We start from the raw sequence: 15,100 nt of genomic DNA on the forward strand, positions 1-15,100 counted from the left end.
CATAGAAAAATTTCAAAGGTAGTAAAATTTCACAAAATTTACACTTCAAATCAAATTTTCTCCAAAATCATGATTCCATCTTTTGATTTGGTAAAAAAAATGCTTGAAAAATGAGAAATTGAGTTATGAATAGTGAAAAAGTTGAAACATGGGACAAGATTGGGAAAGGGCAAACTATGGCCGAGATAGTTAAAGTTTTAGCTATAATATACATGGGAGGAAGAATGGTAAAATAAGAGATGAATAGGGTTACGAGAATGGATAGGAGAGAGGGCTATTAGCCTATTAAGAACAAAAAGCTTAGGACTTGCAAGAGAAGCCAAGGGGGTTGTTATAGAGAAGGTGGGGCTACAAGATGAAATAAGGGTGGTGTAGGAGGCGATTATAGGTAGGGTTACGAGGTGGGGAGAATGGTGTAATTACATGGATGTATCTTTGTTTAGGTGCTTGACGGATTATTGTTGCAAAATCTATGTTGCTCGTCTCTGCATAACTCGTCAGTACATCGATTCTAGTTATCAAATTCTATAGAGGGTTGGAACCATGGTTCAAAGTCGCGGTCGCGGTCACGGTCGCGGCTTGGAACGTTCCACATCGGTCTCGACATATCGGTCGCGGTCTCGGTGAGACACAAATTTTTAAAATATTTAATATTCTAAAATTTGTAAAAAATATGATAAATAAAAATAATTAAAATTTAGTAAAAATAATAAAAATTCAAGTTGACTCGGAATGACTCGGAGTGACTCGGTGTGACTCGACCGTTTTAACCCTTCACGGTGACGTCTCGGCCTGTCGCGTATCTCGGAACGTTTCGGTCGCGGTATCGTCTCGGACTAGGCCGAGACGGCCGAGTCGTCTCGGTCTCGGCCGAGTCTTCGAACCATGGTTGGAACTAGGAACCCGAGTTTAGGCAGAGTGGTGAACGAACACCACCCTTTCCTGGTCTTTTGGCCACTTTCCCTCCAATTCTGCCTTAGCAGTAAACAGAAACATCTGCATTGCCTTGCTTATTTACGAAGGGACTTTGGTCATTTCAAAGATGCTTTTTACATTATTTTGACGGTCTCTGTTGCGTTGGCTTGTTGTTCAAAGTAGTTATTGGAACGCGCATGGGTTGGGACTATTGCAGGGCAAGCAACTATAGTTTTATATGCTTCCATGGGTTGGGAATATTGCAGGGTAAGTAGTTATGGTTTCTATACTTCTATTCCAAGCCTCCAAGAGCTGATGATGGACGTCCATGGCTGGGGTGGGAATTTTTAAAGTGGATGGATTCGGTATCGTCCCTTCAGTGCGTAGTTGGCTGGGCATCTGATTCTTCGAATCTCATTTGAAGATAACAAGCATTTGTTAAAGTTCTGAACACTTATATCACGCTTAGAATAAAGGGTTAAAAAAAACAGAGAAGAAGTTGCCCTTCTTGACAGCTGTGTACTTGACAGAACTTTTGTTTCAGCTTAGTCTCCTCTTGCGACTTCTACAACATGAGTTCTTACGTACGACTTACAATTTGGTATCTCGCGGCTAAACAGTGTTTTCAAGTTCACATCTTGTAAACAGTCAAATTGCCTGAATAATTAATTTACGCAAGGGCGGAATAGCTTTGAGTTCTACAATATTTACCGTGAAACGTCTTTTAGAGTTTAGCTCCTTTTCTATTTTTGGGTAAGAAAGAGTTTAGCTCCTTATATTTGCAATTAGATCAATAATTTGCATGCATGAAAATCTTATCATATCCACCCATCACTGTCCCTCCTAAATCTTGAACCAGGTCTTTTAAGGAATATCTTATTCCTCTAATCAAATGGCGGGTTACCATTGTAATTGGTAGCAGGGTTACTCAAATCATACATGTCACTGCAAAAGTTGTCAATCTTTGAATCATACAAAAGTTGACAGTTACTGGTATGGATACTGTTACTTGTAAAACATGCCATCGAATATCATCAGCAACTAAACATACGACCAAAATCCGATGCCATGGATGCCAGGGAACTATTTTGATTGGCAATAGTCAAGTATCGGTTCCGTTGGACATGAGCAAATGGCCGAGCCATGATCAAGATAACATCATGACTGAACGAAAAGGGTTCCGTTATTTCTGTAAGAAAATCTCAGGTATCAGTCCAAGAAGTTCTCCCAGCTTTAGCCAATTTCCTACTGCAAGACTATCAGATACACCACCAAGAGGGAAGCGAGCACTACTTTGTGGAGTATCTTACAATCAGAATAAGAAATTGAAGCTCAGAGGAACAACACCAGATGTAATGAACATGGCAAAACTGCTCGTTCAGCAATTTGGTTTCCCAACTAATGCTATCCTTGTCCTAGGAGGTATTGCCGGTAACAATTACTGATAAATGTTGTTGAAAGCATGCTAGGGGCATGAGATTGAACATCTGTGAGGAATTGAATTGTTTCTAATTTGAACATAGACATCAGGTTATTGTGTCTTTACATTCATTTGACTCTTGTTCATCTTATTCCTGTGGCAGTTGTTACTGATTTTTCAATTGGAAATACTTTCTCAGTCTTATCTCTTGGTATAATTGTAACTGAGGCCTATTACACTTTCCTTAATAATTTTCTTCCATTCCTGATGTAGTACCATAAATGTTACTTTTTCCAATTGATGCATCTTACAAAGACACTAAACAACTTGTAGATTTTACGTCATATGAGACTCCAACAAGGATGAATATTATACGGGCCTTTGACTGGCTGGTGAAAGACTCGCAATCAGGGGATTCTTTGGTGTTCTATTTCTCGGGGCATGGCGTACGACAACTTGATCATGACGGCGATGAGATCGATGGTTTTGATGAAGCAATCTGTCCTCTTGATTTTGAGACTGCAGGAATCATAATCGATAATGAAATCAATAAAATGATTGTTGAACCGCTTAAACAAGGCGTCACACTTCACGCTATAATTGATGCTTGTCACAGTGGAACTGTTCTTGATCTGCCGCGAGTGTACGACCATAACAGGTAAGGGCCCTTTTTCGATGGTTTCGTTTCACTGCTTGTGCATAGTTTGGTTCAATACTAATGGATATAGGCATGTAATTCAGAAGAGAAACGACTCTTTTTAGTGTTACATTATGGTCCCACGATATAGATTTCAATTAACAGACTGGATTTGATCATATTACTTCTTAAAAGTCAGAAAGCCTTCAGGCTAATAAGATCCACCAACGAAGAAAAAAGTCAAGTCATTGAACTAAAGGACCCTATATAGCGTAGCATCCGGTCCATGTTACACTGATATTTTCTCCTCCAGAAGTTTATTGGTTGAGATTAAGCTTCACTTTCTCCCTCTACTATATTGTGTGTAACTGATGATTATAAATCCATTTATGGGAGTTACATAGACCCCGTTGCAGATGTTTTTGGGTAAAATTTTATTTCTTTTTCACACTAGGGGGAGATGGAAAGATAATTATCCTGCATCAGGTGCTTATAAAGGTACAAGTGGAGGGAAGGCCATCTGTTTCAGTGCTTGTGAGGACTATCAACAAGCTTCAGATACCTCTGTAAGTTTCCCAAAGCTGCTGTGGTATTCTTCCACGCGACGATGGCGAATGGCGGGTGGTTATGAGGGTGATTTTCAGCCATAACCAGTCGTATCATTGATAAGTAGTATGTGACAATGACAATTTAACTGCTAATTAAAACTCTCCTCTTGTATCAACCTAATAATGTAGGCTTTCTCTCCGGAGATGGCTGGTGCCATGACATTCACATTTATAAAAGCAGTCGTGGAGAACAAAGAAATAACATACCATGGAATTCTCGATTTTATGCACAATGCCATCGAAAACGCCAATAAATCTCAAAGAGGATGCGGAATGCTGAACCGGATGTTTTACCCGAAGATGCTACAGGTACTGACTTTCCTACTTTAACGTCCCTTTGGCCACTTAGTATAAGCTGACACAGAGATAGCTAGTTTGGAAGTCTAATCCCTTCCGATTGAAAATTTTTGCTGTTGGCGCATTATCTCCTCTCCATAACCTCTTTCTGGGTAATTTCACTGCTGATCCATTGTTTTGCACCGCCACCGTGCAGGATCCAATGCTATCATCTTCCGAATCATTCAACGTTAACTCCTCATTCAACCTCTAAGCAATGGTGAAGCATGAAAGTTCATTTTTTGGCGCAATAATGCAAGTCATTGCAGATGTAATTCTCCCTGGTTATGTTGTATTTGTACGAATAACTCAGGAAAAGTGCAAATGTTACGATACCCAGCAATATGTCAGAAGGGCAACCACTTGGAAAAGTTCAATTTATACTGTAATAGTTGGACTGTGAAACGAACAAATACTTTGCGTATACCGAAAATGTTAAATAATCTGCCAGAATGAAAAGCTTATGCTATTAGAAAGAAGGCGGTGAATCCAATTCCCATTACGGATGCTGGAGGATGCCTCTTCAGGAGTCCATTCCCGTCATAATGATGGAATTTCTTGTCCAGCTAAATGTTAATCGTAGAAGTAAATACCATTTCGCGCCATAGTCTAAATTAGTACATAATGCTTAATTATGGTAGCAAACTCGCACCATGGTCTAAAATTACAATAAGTAGGCAATAGACTAATATAATAACTTGCAAAATACATGGAGTAAACTTGGCAAAGATTTTCTTTTATCCCCTTTTATCAGGTGAATGCAAAATATTTTCTTCATTTCGGACACTTTTTTCCACTTGTATCGATCTGAATAACTCGAGTTTTTCGATCCTAAAACTTTCGATCCTATCAGGTGAATGGATTGAAGAGGAGGCTATTAGCCTATTAAGGACAAAAAGCATAGGGTTTGCGAGACAAGCGAAGGGGTTGTTATAGAGAAGGTGGGGCTACAGGATGAAATAAGGGTGGTGTAAGAGGCGATTATAGGTAGGGTTACGAGGTGGAGAGAATGGTGAGAATAGGGAGAAGTTACAGAGATGGTGATGATGTATTTGTTTAGCGTGCTTTAATTTTGGTTACTTCTTAAGGTACCTGTTACAAATACAAACCCCCAGTGACATATTTTCCCTTCTTTCTCCACCTTCCCTTTCTTGTCAAGACTTGCACTTTGAATTCCACTTTGTAATGCATAGAAACTTGTACTTTGAAATTCACTTTCTTTTCCACGTAAAAGAATATACCGGAAATTTGAAACCCGTTATAAATTTAAAACTATATAAACAAAAGATCATAACAAAAAAACAAATTGACATTGTCAGGAACAAATTAAAAATTTTGTGGTAATTGCGATCTATAGATGTGATTTTATAGGTGTGATCATTATCAATTAGTTAAAATTTTGAAGTTGTGATTTGAATTTCTATTGTTGAAGTTAATGGGGTTGCGTAAATTGGAAAATGAGAAGGAATAAGGATTATTTAATATATCTAAATTAAAACAAATCTAAAATTGTAGGAACAAGGGATTGGGGTTTTGGAGGCTTCTAATGAAAAACTCTCCCTCTAATACATATCTTACATATATAAACAGTGCCTCATGGTCCAGTTATTCTGTGATTTTTGTGAGCTTGAGGGGTGTTTTGGTCTTTTGGCGTTGGATGGCAGTGGTTTTGCTGCCCATGGACCGGTTATCCGGTAATTATGGATAATTTTGGTGGCTTTTGTATTTGTGCTTCAGGTGTGTGTTTGGTTTCTCCAACTAAGACCATCCATCTTGTTCGTAATTGTCGTTGCTTCAGCTCTACCGGTGAGTGGACGGTGGGCGGTATGCTAAGCGGTCTGTGAGAGCCGCAAAAAACTCCCTTGCCTAGATAATCTTGTGAGCAAGCCATGTCAAAAGCAGTACATTGGATTTGTTTCTTTCTTCAATTGAAGGCTTGGGTTTGGCGGTTTTGCAATGTGAATTCTTCACTCTTTTGCCTCGCTAATAAAAGCAACTTCCTTTTTCAATTGAAAGTTTCAGTTCCCTAATTTTGCAAGGTTAACACCTCGCTTTATTTTTGCCTTTTGGTGGTTTTGCAGGCTGAGCCCTTCACTCCATTTCCTCCTTGATCATATTTTCTTTGCCGCACTGTTATTTTCTTGTCACAAGACACGATTTGCTTGTTCTGCTCTTCATGTTTCTCCATTTATAATTAAGGGCTGTATTTAAGATAAATAATTGAGATTACTCATTTTTGCTCGATTATGATTGTAAGAAATATTGATAAAAACTTAGTTTTGGTACTTTTGCAAGGTGAACTCCTTGCTCTACTTTTGCCTTGATTTATTTTGTCTGCTGTACTGCTATTTTCTTACTGCTTGTCAGTTGTCTCTGGCTGTTAAATTTCTTGGTTTGTAATTAGATTCTGTGTGCGAGGTTGATTATAAACTATTAGTGTTAAATTTCTTGACCTGCCTTTAGAAAAGCAACTGGATTTGTTTGCCTGAATTGGAGGATAAGCTTTTGTTAATAGTTGGTGCGAAGGTAGTAATAAATGTAGCTCTTTGTTTTGGTGCGAAGGTAGTAGTAAATGTAGCTGTTATGGTTGAACGTCTGATTGCTCCTTTTTGCATGAAGTCTACTTCAATTATAGCATAAAAACTACTTTCCACAATGCTGGAGCAAAAAGAAACATATGACAGTGTTAGACCCGAAAACAACACTCTTTTCTAGGCGACCACACAATGGAGCAATTGATGAAAAAGCACAAGTGCTTGTGAGTTGAAAAAATAAGCAATATACAGATTTCAAACGTAACAATAAGTAAATAAAAAGAAAAGAATAGCAAATCAATTAACTACCCACCTCCTCTTGAGCTTGTAGGTTAATTCAACAATCTACTTCAAGTTGATGAATTACAATCACTCTTGTGTACAAAGAAAGGTTCACCTCCTCCTTGCCCCGAACTCCACTTGGTCAAGTCAGAACGTTTTACTATCCCTCAGTACAACCCTCACAGAGTTACACTCATGAAGTATTCACTCACAAATGAAAAGTTTACAATGAATCTCACACCACTAAAATTACAAATCTTCTTTGAAGAGTATTTTCTCACTAAAATCACTCTAAATCTTTTGTATTTTTAGTATACAAAAGTTGTTTGAAGTATCTGACCAACCACTATTTATATAGGATCAAAAAAGTGTCTCAATAATACTTCCAACGGATAAAAAGTAGCTGAAGAGTCAACTAGCCGTTGAACTGTTGGATGTCCGATAGCCCTGTTTTATGCGTCCGACAGCGGGCAGTGAGTTTAAAAGATTTTCTTCAATTCTTTCGGACGTCCGGTGCAAGCTTTTTGTGCGTCCGACAGCAAACAAAGAGATTTGAGAAATTATTTTGTTTCTGTCGGACGTCCGGTAGAGACATATTCAGCGTCCGATAGATTTGTCGACTTCAAAGGATCCTATTGGACGTCCGAAGTATGCGTCCGAAGTTGTGCAATGATTATCGGACGTCCGGTACTGTCTTCTTGAGCGTCCGACAGGTTCAGCATACTCTGTCTTTTTCAAATGTGCTTAGTTTTTTAACCTGATTTATTTCATTACTGAAAAAGCTTTTGAGGAGATGTTAGCAACATCCATTTGTTTTGTAATCATCAAAAGTTAGGGACCAAGGTCAACATTCTCCTCCTTTTTGATGATGACAAAACATTGGATGGGAGAAAGAAAAAATTGAGCATATATAAGCATAATCTCCCCCTCACACAATGCATCTAAACTTATGAATTCAGAATAATTCTCCCTTACACATAATATCAATTTCTCCCCCTTTTTGTCATCATAAGGTGAGAGTAAAAATCTCATACCGTAATCCAGCAACAATAACAGGGAATCTAACATTCCAAACAAAAACAGAGAAATGCTACCAGAAATCAGCAATCACCAACATACCAACATATCACAGAGAGTTTAACAGATCAGAACAGTTTTTTCTCTCCTTTTTTTTGACATCATACAAATTCAGTAAAAAATCAAGAAAAATTCAGTTCAAAGCGTCAGAAACATCAAAAGAGAATTACAAAAGGTATTATGAACAAGAATCTCATCAATTTTACCAATATCTCCTACTTGTCAGAGTTAATATCATGTCTAACTATCCACATGCATTTCATGCCTCTTCTCATATTTTTTTCATATAACAATCACTTTTCATGTAACCTTTTTGATAACAAAAATTACACATAACCAAAGATTATTTACATGAACAAATTTAATAAATCTTACATGTCTTCTCTTATAAATAGTAAATTCATTTGCAGCAGAATTTATCTTAAAATGAGGTTTTGATTTATTACTTTGAAAATAGTCTTATTTTTTATGCTGGAGCAACTCATTTAAATTATCCATTCTTTTTATCAAATCACCTTGTTCCTTTTTAAACATTTCACAAAGTCTTATTTTTTTTATCAAGTTCAAAGTGTAAAACAGTCTCGCTCTTTTTTAAGAAATCACTTTCAGTTTTCAGCTTTTTGTTTTCTTGAAAAAGACGTGTATTGTCTTGAAGAAGAAAACTAATCTTATGTTTTAATTCCGTGATTCTAGCATAAGATTCTTTCAAACTATCATGCAATTTTATAATGAAAGATTCAAGATCATCATCAGTTTCATCATCACTATCAAGTTGAGAGCGACATGTAGTTACCTCATCATCTCCAATGGCCATAAAAGTCAATTGAACAGATTCTTCTTCATCTTCACTTTCACCATCGGAGTTACACTCATTCCATATGAACTGAAAATTATTGAATCTTGATTTTCTTTCATCTTTCTTCTTCATCACTGGACACTCGGTTGCATAGTGTCTAGATTGGCCGCATTCAAAGCATTTATTAGTTTACTTTTTGTTGAACTCTAGCTTCCTTTTGTTTCTCAAGTTATTGGACTGATTCGGGAAGGAGTTTCTAGGTCCACCTTTTCTGAATCTCCTCTTGTTAAATATTCTTTTGAAGTCTCGTGTGATGAGTGCAATATTACTATCATCACCTTCCATATCATCTTCACTCACAGAGGTTGTATCATTTTCATCTTGTAAAGCATTCAGAGCAATATTTTTTCTTACTTTTGTATCTTTTTCTTCCTGCACCTTGGACTTGAATTTTAGCTCATAAGAAGTCAGTGAATTAATGAGAGATTCAATAGGTAAGGTATGTAGATCTTTGGTTTCCTCAATAGCAGTCACTTTACTTTCCCAATTCTTCGATAAGGCATTCAGAATTTTTCTATTTTTCTCACCTAAAGAGTATTCTTTTTCTAGCACCTCCAAATCCTTAATGAGGTCATTGAATCTACAATACAAGTCATCAATGTTTTCATGAGGTTGCATCTTGAAGGATTCATACTTTGTAACTAGAATAGACTTCTTTTGTTCTCTAACATTCTTACTACCTTCATGAATTTCTCTCAATTTATCCCAAATTTTCTTGGCTGACTTGCAGCCTTTGACTCTAATAGATTCATTTGAGTCTAAAACATAATATAACACATTCATGACTTTTGCATTTAATGTGAGATAAGCTCTATCCGCAGCAGTCAGTTCACTTCTTATTTTTGGTCTAGATCTCTAAGTATTTTCATCTATAAGAGAGGCATCATATGGACCTTCATTAATATTAAACCACAATTCAATATCAATAGATTGCAAAAAAATAATCATTCTTTCTTTCCAACTCACATAATTTGACCCATTAAACATATGTGGTCTAATAACAGAATGTCCTTCAAAAAACATAGCATTGTTGGTTGTCATCTTTACTCCAAAGCCGATTGAGTTTAATCTCTAGGAGACCAAACTCTGATACCAATTATTAGACCCGAAAACAACCCTCTTTTCTAGGCGACCACACAATGGAACAGTTGATGAGAAAGCACAAGTGCTTGTGAGTAGAAGAGATAAGCAATATACATATTTCAAACGTAACAATAAGTAAATAAAAAAGAAAGAATAGCAAACCAATTAACTACCCAACTCCTCTTGAGTTTGAGGTTAATTCAAACAAGCTACTTCAAGTTGATGAATTACAATCACTCTTGTATACAAAGGAAGGTTCACTTCCTCCTTACCCCGAATTCCACTTGGTCAAATCAGGACGTTTTACTATCCGTCAGGACAACCCTCACAGAGCTACACTCATGAAATATTCACTCACAAATTAAAAGTTTACAATGAATCTCATACCACTAAAACTATAAATCTTTTTTGAAGAGTATTTTCTCACTAAAATCACTCTAGATCTTTTGTATTTTCAGTGTGCAAAAGTTATTTGAAGTATCTGACCAACCACTATTTATATAGGATCAAGAAAGTGCCTCAATAATGCTTCCAACGGATAGAAAGTAGCTGAAAAATCAACTAACCGTTGGAGTGTCGGACGTCCGATAGCCCTGTTTTATGCGTCCGACAGCAGGCAGTGAGTTTAAGAGATTTTCTTCAATTTTTTCGGACGTCCGGTGCAAGTTTTTTGTGCGTCCGACAGCAAACAAAGAGATTTGAGAAATTATTTTGTTTCTATCGGACGTCCGGTAGAGACATATTCAGCGTCCGATAGATTTGTCGATTTCGAAGGATCCTATCGGACGTTCGAAGCATGCGTCCGAAGTTATGCAATGATTATCGGACGTCCGGTACTGTCTTCTTGTGCATCCGACAGGTTCAGCATACTCTGTCTTTTTCAAATGTGCTTAATTTTTGAACTTGATTTGTTTCATTACTGAAAAAGTTTTTGAGGAGATGTTAGTAACATCCATTTGTTTTGTAATCATCAAAAGTTAGGGACCAAGGTCAACAGACAGGATGCTTGTATTCCATTGGCATTACAACTAATTTATCTGTCCAAAAGCAAGTAACAAGAAAAATATAGGTGGCTTTCTTGACAATTATTCAAACAGTATCTTGCCTAACCAAAAATGAAGACACTTGAAAGAACACCAATAAGAGCAATCACTTAACATATATAGACAACAAATCAAGCATCTGGTGCTTTGTTCATCATCAACGTTATTATCTATAACTCCCTTCCTGGTCATTTTTCTCCTGACTATTTCACAGGTACATTGATAACCACAAAGGGAGCATAGTACTTTCCCGGCAATTCTATGAATGCCAAGTACCACACAGAAGTTTGAACCACTACAAAACAGTCAAGCCAAGCAATTCTGCATTGCTGCAGCACCAATGTCCACCAACCATTATTGGCACTGATAGGCAGCATTTCTATGTGGTTATCCTACGATTATTACATGCTTTGTTTAGCTTTTGATTTAAACTGATTTAAGAAGATCTGAAAAAAACTAGTAGGCATAAATATGGATACAGATTATCATTCAATCGGGAAAAAAAAAAGGAAAAGAAAGAGGCTTCTTCATTATTGGACTCATCGGGTCACTATGGTGCGCGGCCCCTATTACGGGTTTAAGTAGGCATTGGGCTAGTTACTTTTCAGTGATCGAGCAGAGCTCAGAATAGCTGGAAAGAGAACCCATCACGGATAAGCAATTTCTATCCTGACCAATTTGACCAAATAATAATAATAATCCTGACGAACAAAACGTTTTGAGTCCCACATTACCTTTTCGTTTTTGTCCATCAACATGTTACCACTTAAGAAAGAAAGAAAGAAAATTAAACAAATTAAACACTAGAAACAGAAAAAGAAGAGAAGAAAATGGGAACAAAAATTGAGCAGTCACATTTTTGTTAAAACAACTGCATTTTTTTCTTTTTTGAAAGTAAAGATAGACTTTGTCATGAAAAATAAGGTTTTTAAATTTTGTTTTTTTTATATCATCCGTCGTACGGATTCTCTGATATATGTTGAACAACAATTCATGACATTCAAGGCAAGAACGTTAGCTGAAGGATTAAACATAGAAAAATTTGGTCGAAAAGAAAGGAAACATAAACAAGTAGATCTTTCAATCGCGAAGCTAAAATATTCACATTGTTTACAACAAGTAATATTCAACAAGAAAATTTTACATCATGGGCCATCTTTTTCTACTATAAAAGTGCTTTATTTCTCGAGTCGGTTTTCGTCCTCCTTATTCTACGGAACAATGTAGACTGGTAGCTCCTCCCCTGGAGCTGCCCTTTCTTATCCACAAGAAAATGGTGCTACGTACAAAAAAGTCTATTTCTTTATATGCAGCAGTTGTATGAGTTGGAGCGGAGCAATTGTCTGCGAGAAGCAATGCACCAGCGAGTGTAGCAATCGCGGAGGTTAGGCCAGTCAGAGGATGGACAATAGGTGAAGTGATGGAGCCAGAGAGACAATACTTTCTCTTGATCCTCTTGATTACCTAATGCTTCTATGACATCCTCGAGCACTTTTTCTAGCTCAGCTCTTTCTTTTATGCTCAGGACTGGTGCATCTGTGCCCATGCTGGCTTGGCAAAGCAGCGGTATCCACAGTAACAGCATCTTCAATTTGGTCTGCGTGTCTTGCTCTTTTTTGGTTTCATCATCTTTTTTTGTACCCATGTCTTTGGCTTGTCTGAACAGGAATGCTGTTTAATCGGATATGCGACAATATGTTAGAACTTCCTTTGGCAATGTGACCAATAAATGGGGAATCCATCAAATCTACTGGTAAAGATAAGATCATCATTCCACTTATTACTCTATACTAGGGGAAGGGGAGGACCTAAAGAAGTCAAAGGAAAATTCAGAGGAGACTGAACTACCGTCGGTTCAGACGGATGCTTACGCACTCATTTCATTGGCGAAATTTGTCAAAAGTCTGAATTTTTAGAATATAGGTCAAGAGATTTGATCCCTTGACCTACATCCAAATCGAGCTTTAAAGCTCTCTTGGCACTCTTAAGAGTAGTTGGTTAAATCAACAAAGCATTAGCAGGGGGTGAATTTGCTGCAAAATTTGTGTACTTTCGGTATTCTGGCAAAGACTACTGAACCTACAAAGAGAAGAAGTTAAACAAAGGATATGATAGAAGTATTGACCTCAAGTGGAATGGCTTCAGAAACTTTGGAACCTACTGTCGAAAAAGTTGAAAAAGAAACGACCCACTTCATATTATCGATAATTTTTTATTTTTCCCCAACCGAATCGACAATTCAGACGGTCATTTACCTTTGGCCTGATTCTATGTTAGAAAAGTCCCAAATCCTCTACAAAGATTTGAGATTCATATATTCTACGTTTAAAAAGAAGTACGACGACGGAGGCGATCTATGCCAAAACCTTGGGCATTAACCAAGAAATTATATCCTACTTCATAATTCTCCTCGGTGTAATTTTTGAATCGTTGGCCAAATAATAAACGCAACTAAACCCTTCCATACAATCCAACATGACCTGTAAATATGTGCAGTTAATGACTTCACCCTCACAAGCCCGATATTATGCTTCTTCCTGTCTGATTCTGAGCTAATAAACGTCATAAGGATATGGGCCCAAATAGTTTAAGCCTTTCTTTGACAAAAAAAAAAAAAAAGTTTAAGCCTTCACGCTCAATAATGTGCTGATAAACTTTCCTCCTCTTTTCTTTTTTTTCCCCTTTGCTACTGTTTTTAGAGCCTTACAATCATTGTACGACAAAAAAAAAAAAAAAAGAATCAATTTTTACCACAAGCATATTCCCCGAAACGCCTATTATGATTGAATAAATGTAAGCTTTTACTATATCGAGATATAAAAGTTTAAAAAAGGGGGTTACCTGAAATCTTGACTATGAAGCCCTGAAGCCGTGGCTCAGTCGCCAGAGAAAGCCAAGCCAAATTTGAAGCCGAAGCCCACCGACTAGCAGCTTCCTCAATAGACTCACAGGCCGCCATTTTCTGAGCCAGCCATAGTAATTCAGCAGCAAGTTTCTCAGCCGAGCTAGCCGAGCGGTTCAGCTCATCGCTTGACCTGCCACGAAGCCACACCCTGTCACTACAGTATTTAACTGCCCTCCTCAAACGGCTCAACAAAAAATAATACTGGACTTCAGCCGTCCCATTCATAGGCTCACCATTCCTAACACTGGCAAAGCTACCCAAACCACGTCCTTGGTCCAACATGGCGGCTTCAAGCTGGCTCAAGGTGCGCGCAAAAGCCGCCGATAGAACGGTGCGATTAACTTCTCTCAATGCATCATCATTCTCTGACAAGTTCTCATCAATAATTCTCTCGGCTAATGACCTGACAACCTCGTACTTTCTCGAGCTGACCGGAATATCATTAACAATCGACAACAGTTGGGAAAGAGCTCTAGCAATACCCGAGTCACCGGTGCATCCTGTCGCACCACCACCACCTCCTCCACCGCCCACGGTGGCCGGAACATATCTATCACCGTTCTTGTACTTATCCTCAGGCGGATCCAAACTGGGAAAGAAAGAAGGCAGGATGCGAAGAAAGAAGAGAAAAGATGAGAGGATAACATAGCGCAAACCTTCAAAAACCTTAGAATTCTGGGAAAAAAAGGCAAGGCATTTGTCTGCAAAGATGAAGAGTGAGGTAATAAGGTTTCTCAAAAGAAGAGGAGACATGGAGATTAGGGAGGCTTCCATAATGGACATGGAGATGAGGGAGTACTCCTTTGTTTTCCTTCTCAGTCTCTCTCTCTCTCTCTCTCTCTCTTAATCGTTGTCGTCTACTTTGTTTCCCTTCCCAGTCTCTCTCTCTCTCTTAATTGTTGTGGTCTTTAAATATTTGTTTCGGATTATGGAGATAATATGTATTGGTGGCTGCCGTACAAAATTCTGAAATATTGATCACCTAAGATTAGTGTTTGACAGCAACTTCTATACACAGAATTCAAGCGTAAAGGATTCCTTTTTTCTCCTTTCCTTTTTTTGACTCTTGCACATTCTTTAAAAAATTTAAGTATGTTCTTCTGGGGGCCTGGACAACTCGTACACTTTTTGGGGATTTTTATCTTTAAACCATGCTCGCAATTGAGATTGGATTTTAATTATGTCTCAAAGTATGAAATTAAACAATTTGTTGAAATATTGACAGTATAGTAATTTTTTTACACTAATAATTATAAATATATATTACATATATATAATTTAAATTCATATGTTACGTGATAATATATAAAACCTTTTAATGCAAAAAGAATTGTATACCGATCATTCAGTCTGTTTTTTGTTTTTTAGCCATAGTCGGTAGCTTCTTTTTTTTTTTTCCCCGAA

At 37.5% G+C, this 15,100-nt stretch overlaps 2 protein-coding genes across 3 annotated transcripts; one reads left to right on the forward strand and one right to left on the reverse strand.

Annotated features, from left to right (window-relative positions):
* The first annotated feature begins 1,267 nt into the window (after positions 1-1,267).
* Positions 1,268-4,287, forward strand: LOC113726639 (metacaspase-1). 2 transcript variants are annotated; one of them, XM_027250457.2, is made up of 5 exons: positions 1,268-2,346; positions 2,669-2,993; positions 3,427-3,538; positions 3,710-3,889; positions 4,074-4,287. In XM_027250457.2, exons 1-5 carry the CDS (start codon positions 1,911-1,913, stop codon positions 4,128-4,130), a joined length of 1,110 nt encoding a protein of 369 aa, XP_027106258.1. In that variant the 5' UTR covers positions 1,268-1,910; the 3' UTR covers positions 4,131-4,287. The 2 variants fall into 2 exon arrangements, with proteins under 2 accessions (XP_027106258.1, XP_027106263.1); XM_027250462.2 differs by having other exon boundaries at positions 1,274-2,337.
* Positions 4,288-11,849: 7,562 nt separating this feature from the next.
* On the reverse strand, positions 11,850-14,688 carry LOC140035174 (uncharacterized). The gene is made up of 2 exons (XM_072075014.1): positions 13,633-14,688; positions 11,850-12,462 (listed from the first exon to the last, which is right to left on the reverse strand). Exons 1-2 carry the CDS (start codon positions 14,477-14,479, stop codon positions 12,095-12,097), a joined length of 1,215 nt encoding a protein of 404 aa, XP_071931115.1. The 5' UTR covers positions 14,480-14,688; the 3' UTR covers positions 11,850-12,094.
* Positions 14,689-15,100: the final 412 nt, after the last annotated feature.

This window comes from Coffea arabica, chromosome 2c (genome assembly GCF_036785885.1).
Source record: "Coffea arabica cultivar ET-39 chromosome 2c, Coffea Arabica ET-39 HiFi, whole genome shotgun sequence".
In the NCBI taxonomy this organism is placed as follows: Eukaryota; Viridiplantae; Streptophyta; class Magnoliopsida; order Gentianales; family Rubiaceae; genus Coffea; species Coffea arabica.

What these genes read in the sequence shown, in the direction of transcription:
- LOC140035174 (XM_072075014.1), bottom strand. Translation starts at nt 14,479, where the DNA reads ATGTCCATTATGGAAGCCTCCCTAATCTCCATGTCTCCTCTTCTTTTG. An exon ending in CTTCATAGTCAAGATTTCAG is followed by an intron (nt 12,463 to 13,632) that starts GTAACCCCCTTT and finishes CCGATTAAACAG; the next exon opens with CATTCCTGTTCAGACAAGCC.
- LOC113726639 (XM_027250457.2), top strand. Translation starts at nt 1,911, where the DNA reads ATGGATACTGTTACTTGTAAAACATGCCATCGAATATCATCAGCAACT. An exon ending in CGAGTGTACGACCATAACAG is followed by an intron (nt 2,994 to 3,426) that starts GTAAGGGCCCTT and finishes TTTTCACACTAG; the next exon opens with GGGGAGATGGAAAGATAATT. An exon ending in AACAAGCTTCAGATACCTCT is followed by an intron (nt 3,539 to 3,709) that starts GTAAGTTTCCCA and finishes CTAATAATGTAG; the next exon opens with GCTTTCTCTCCGGAGATGGC.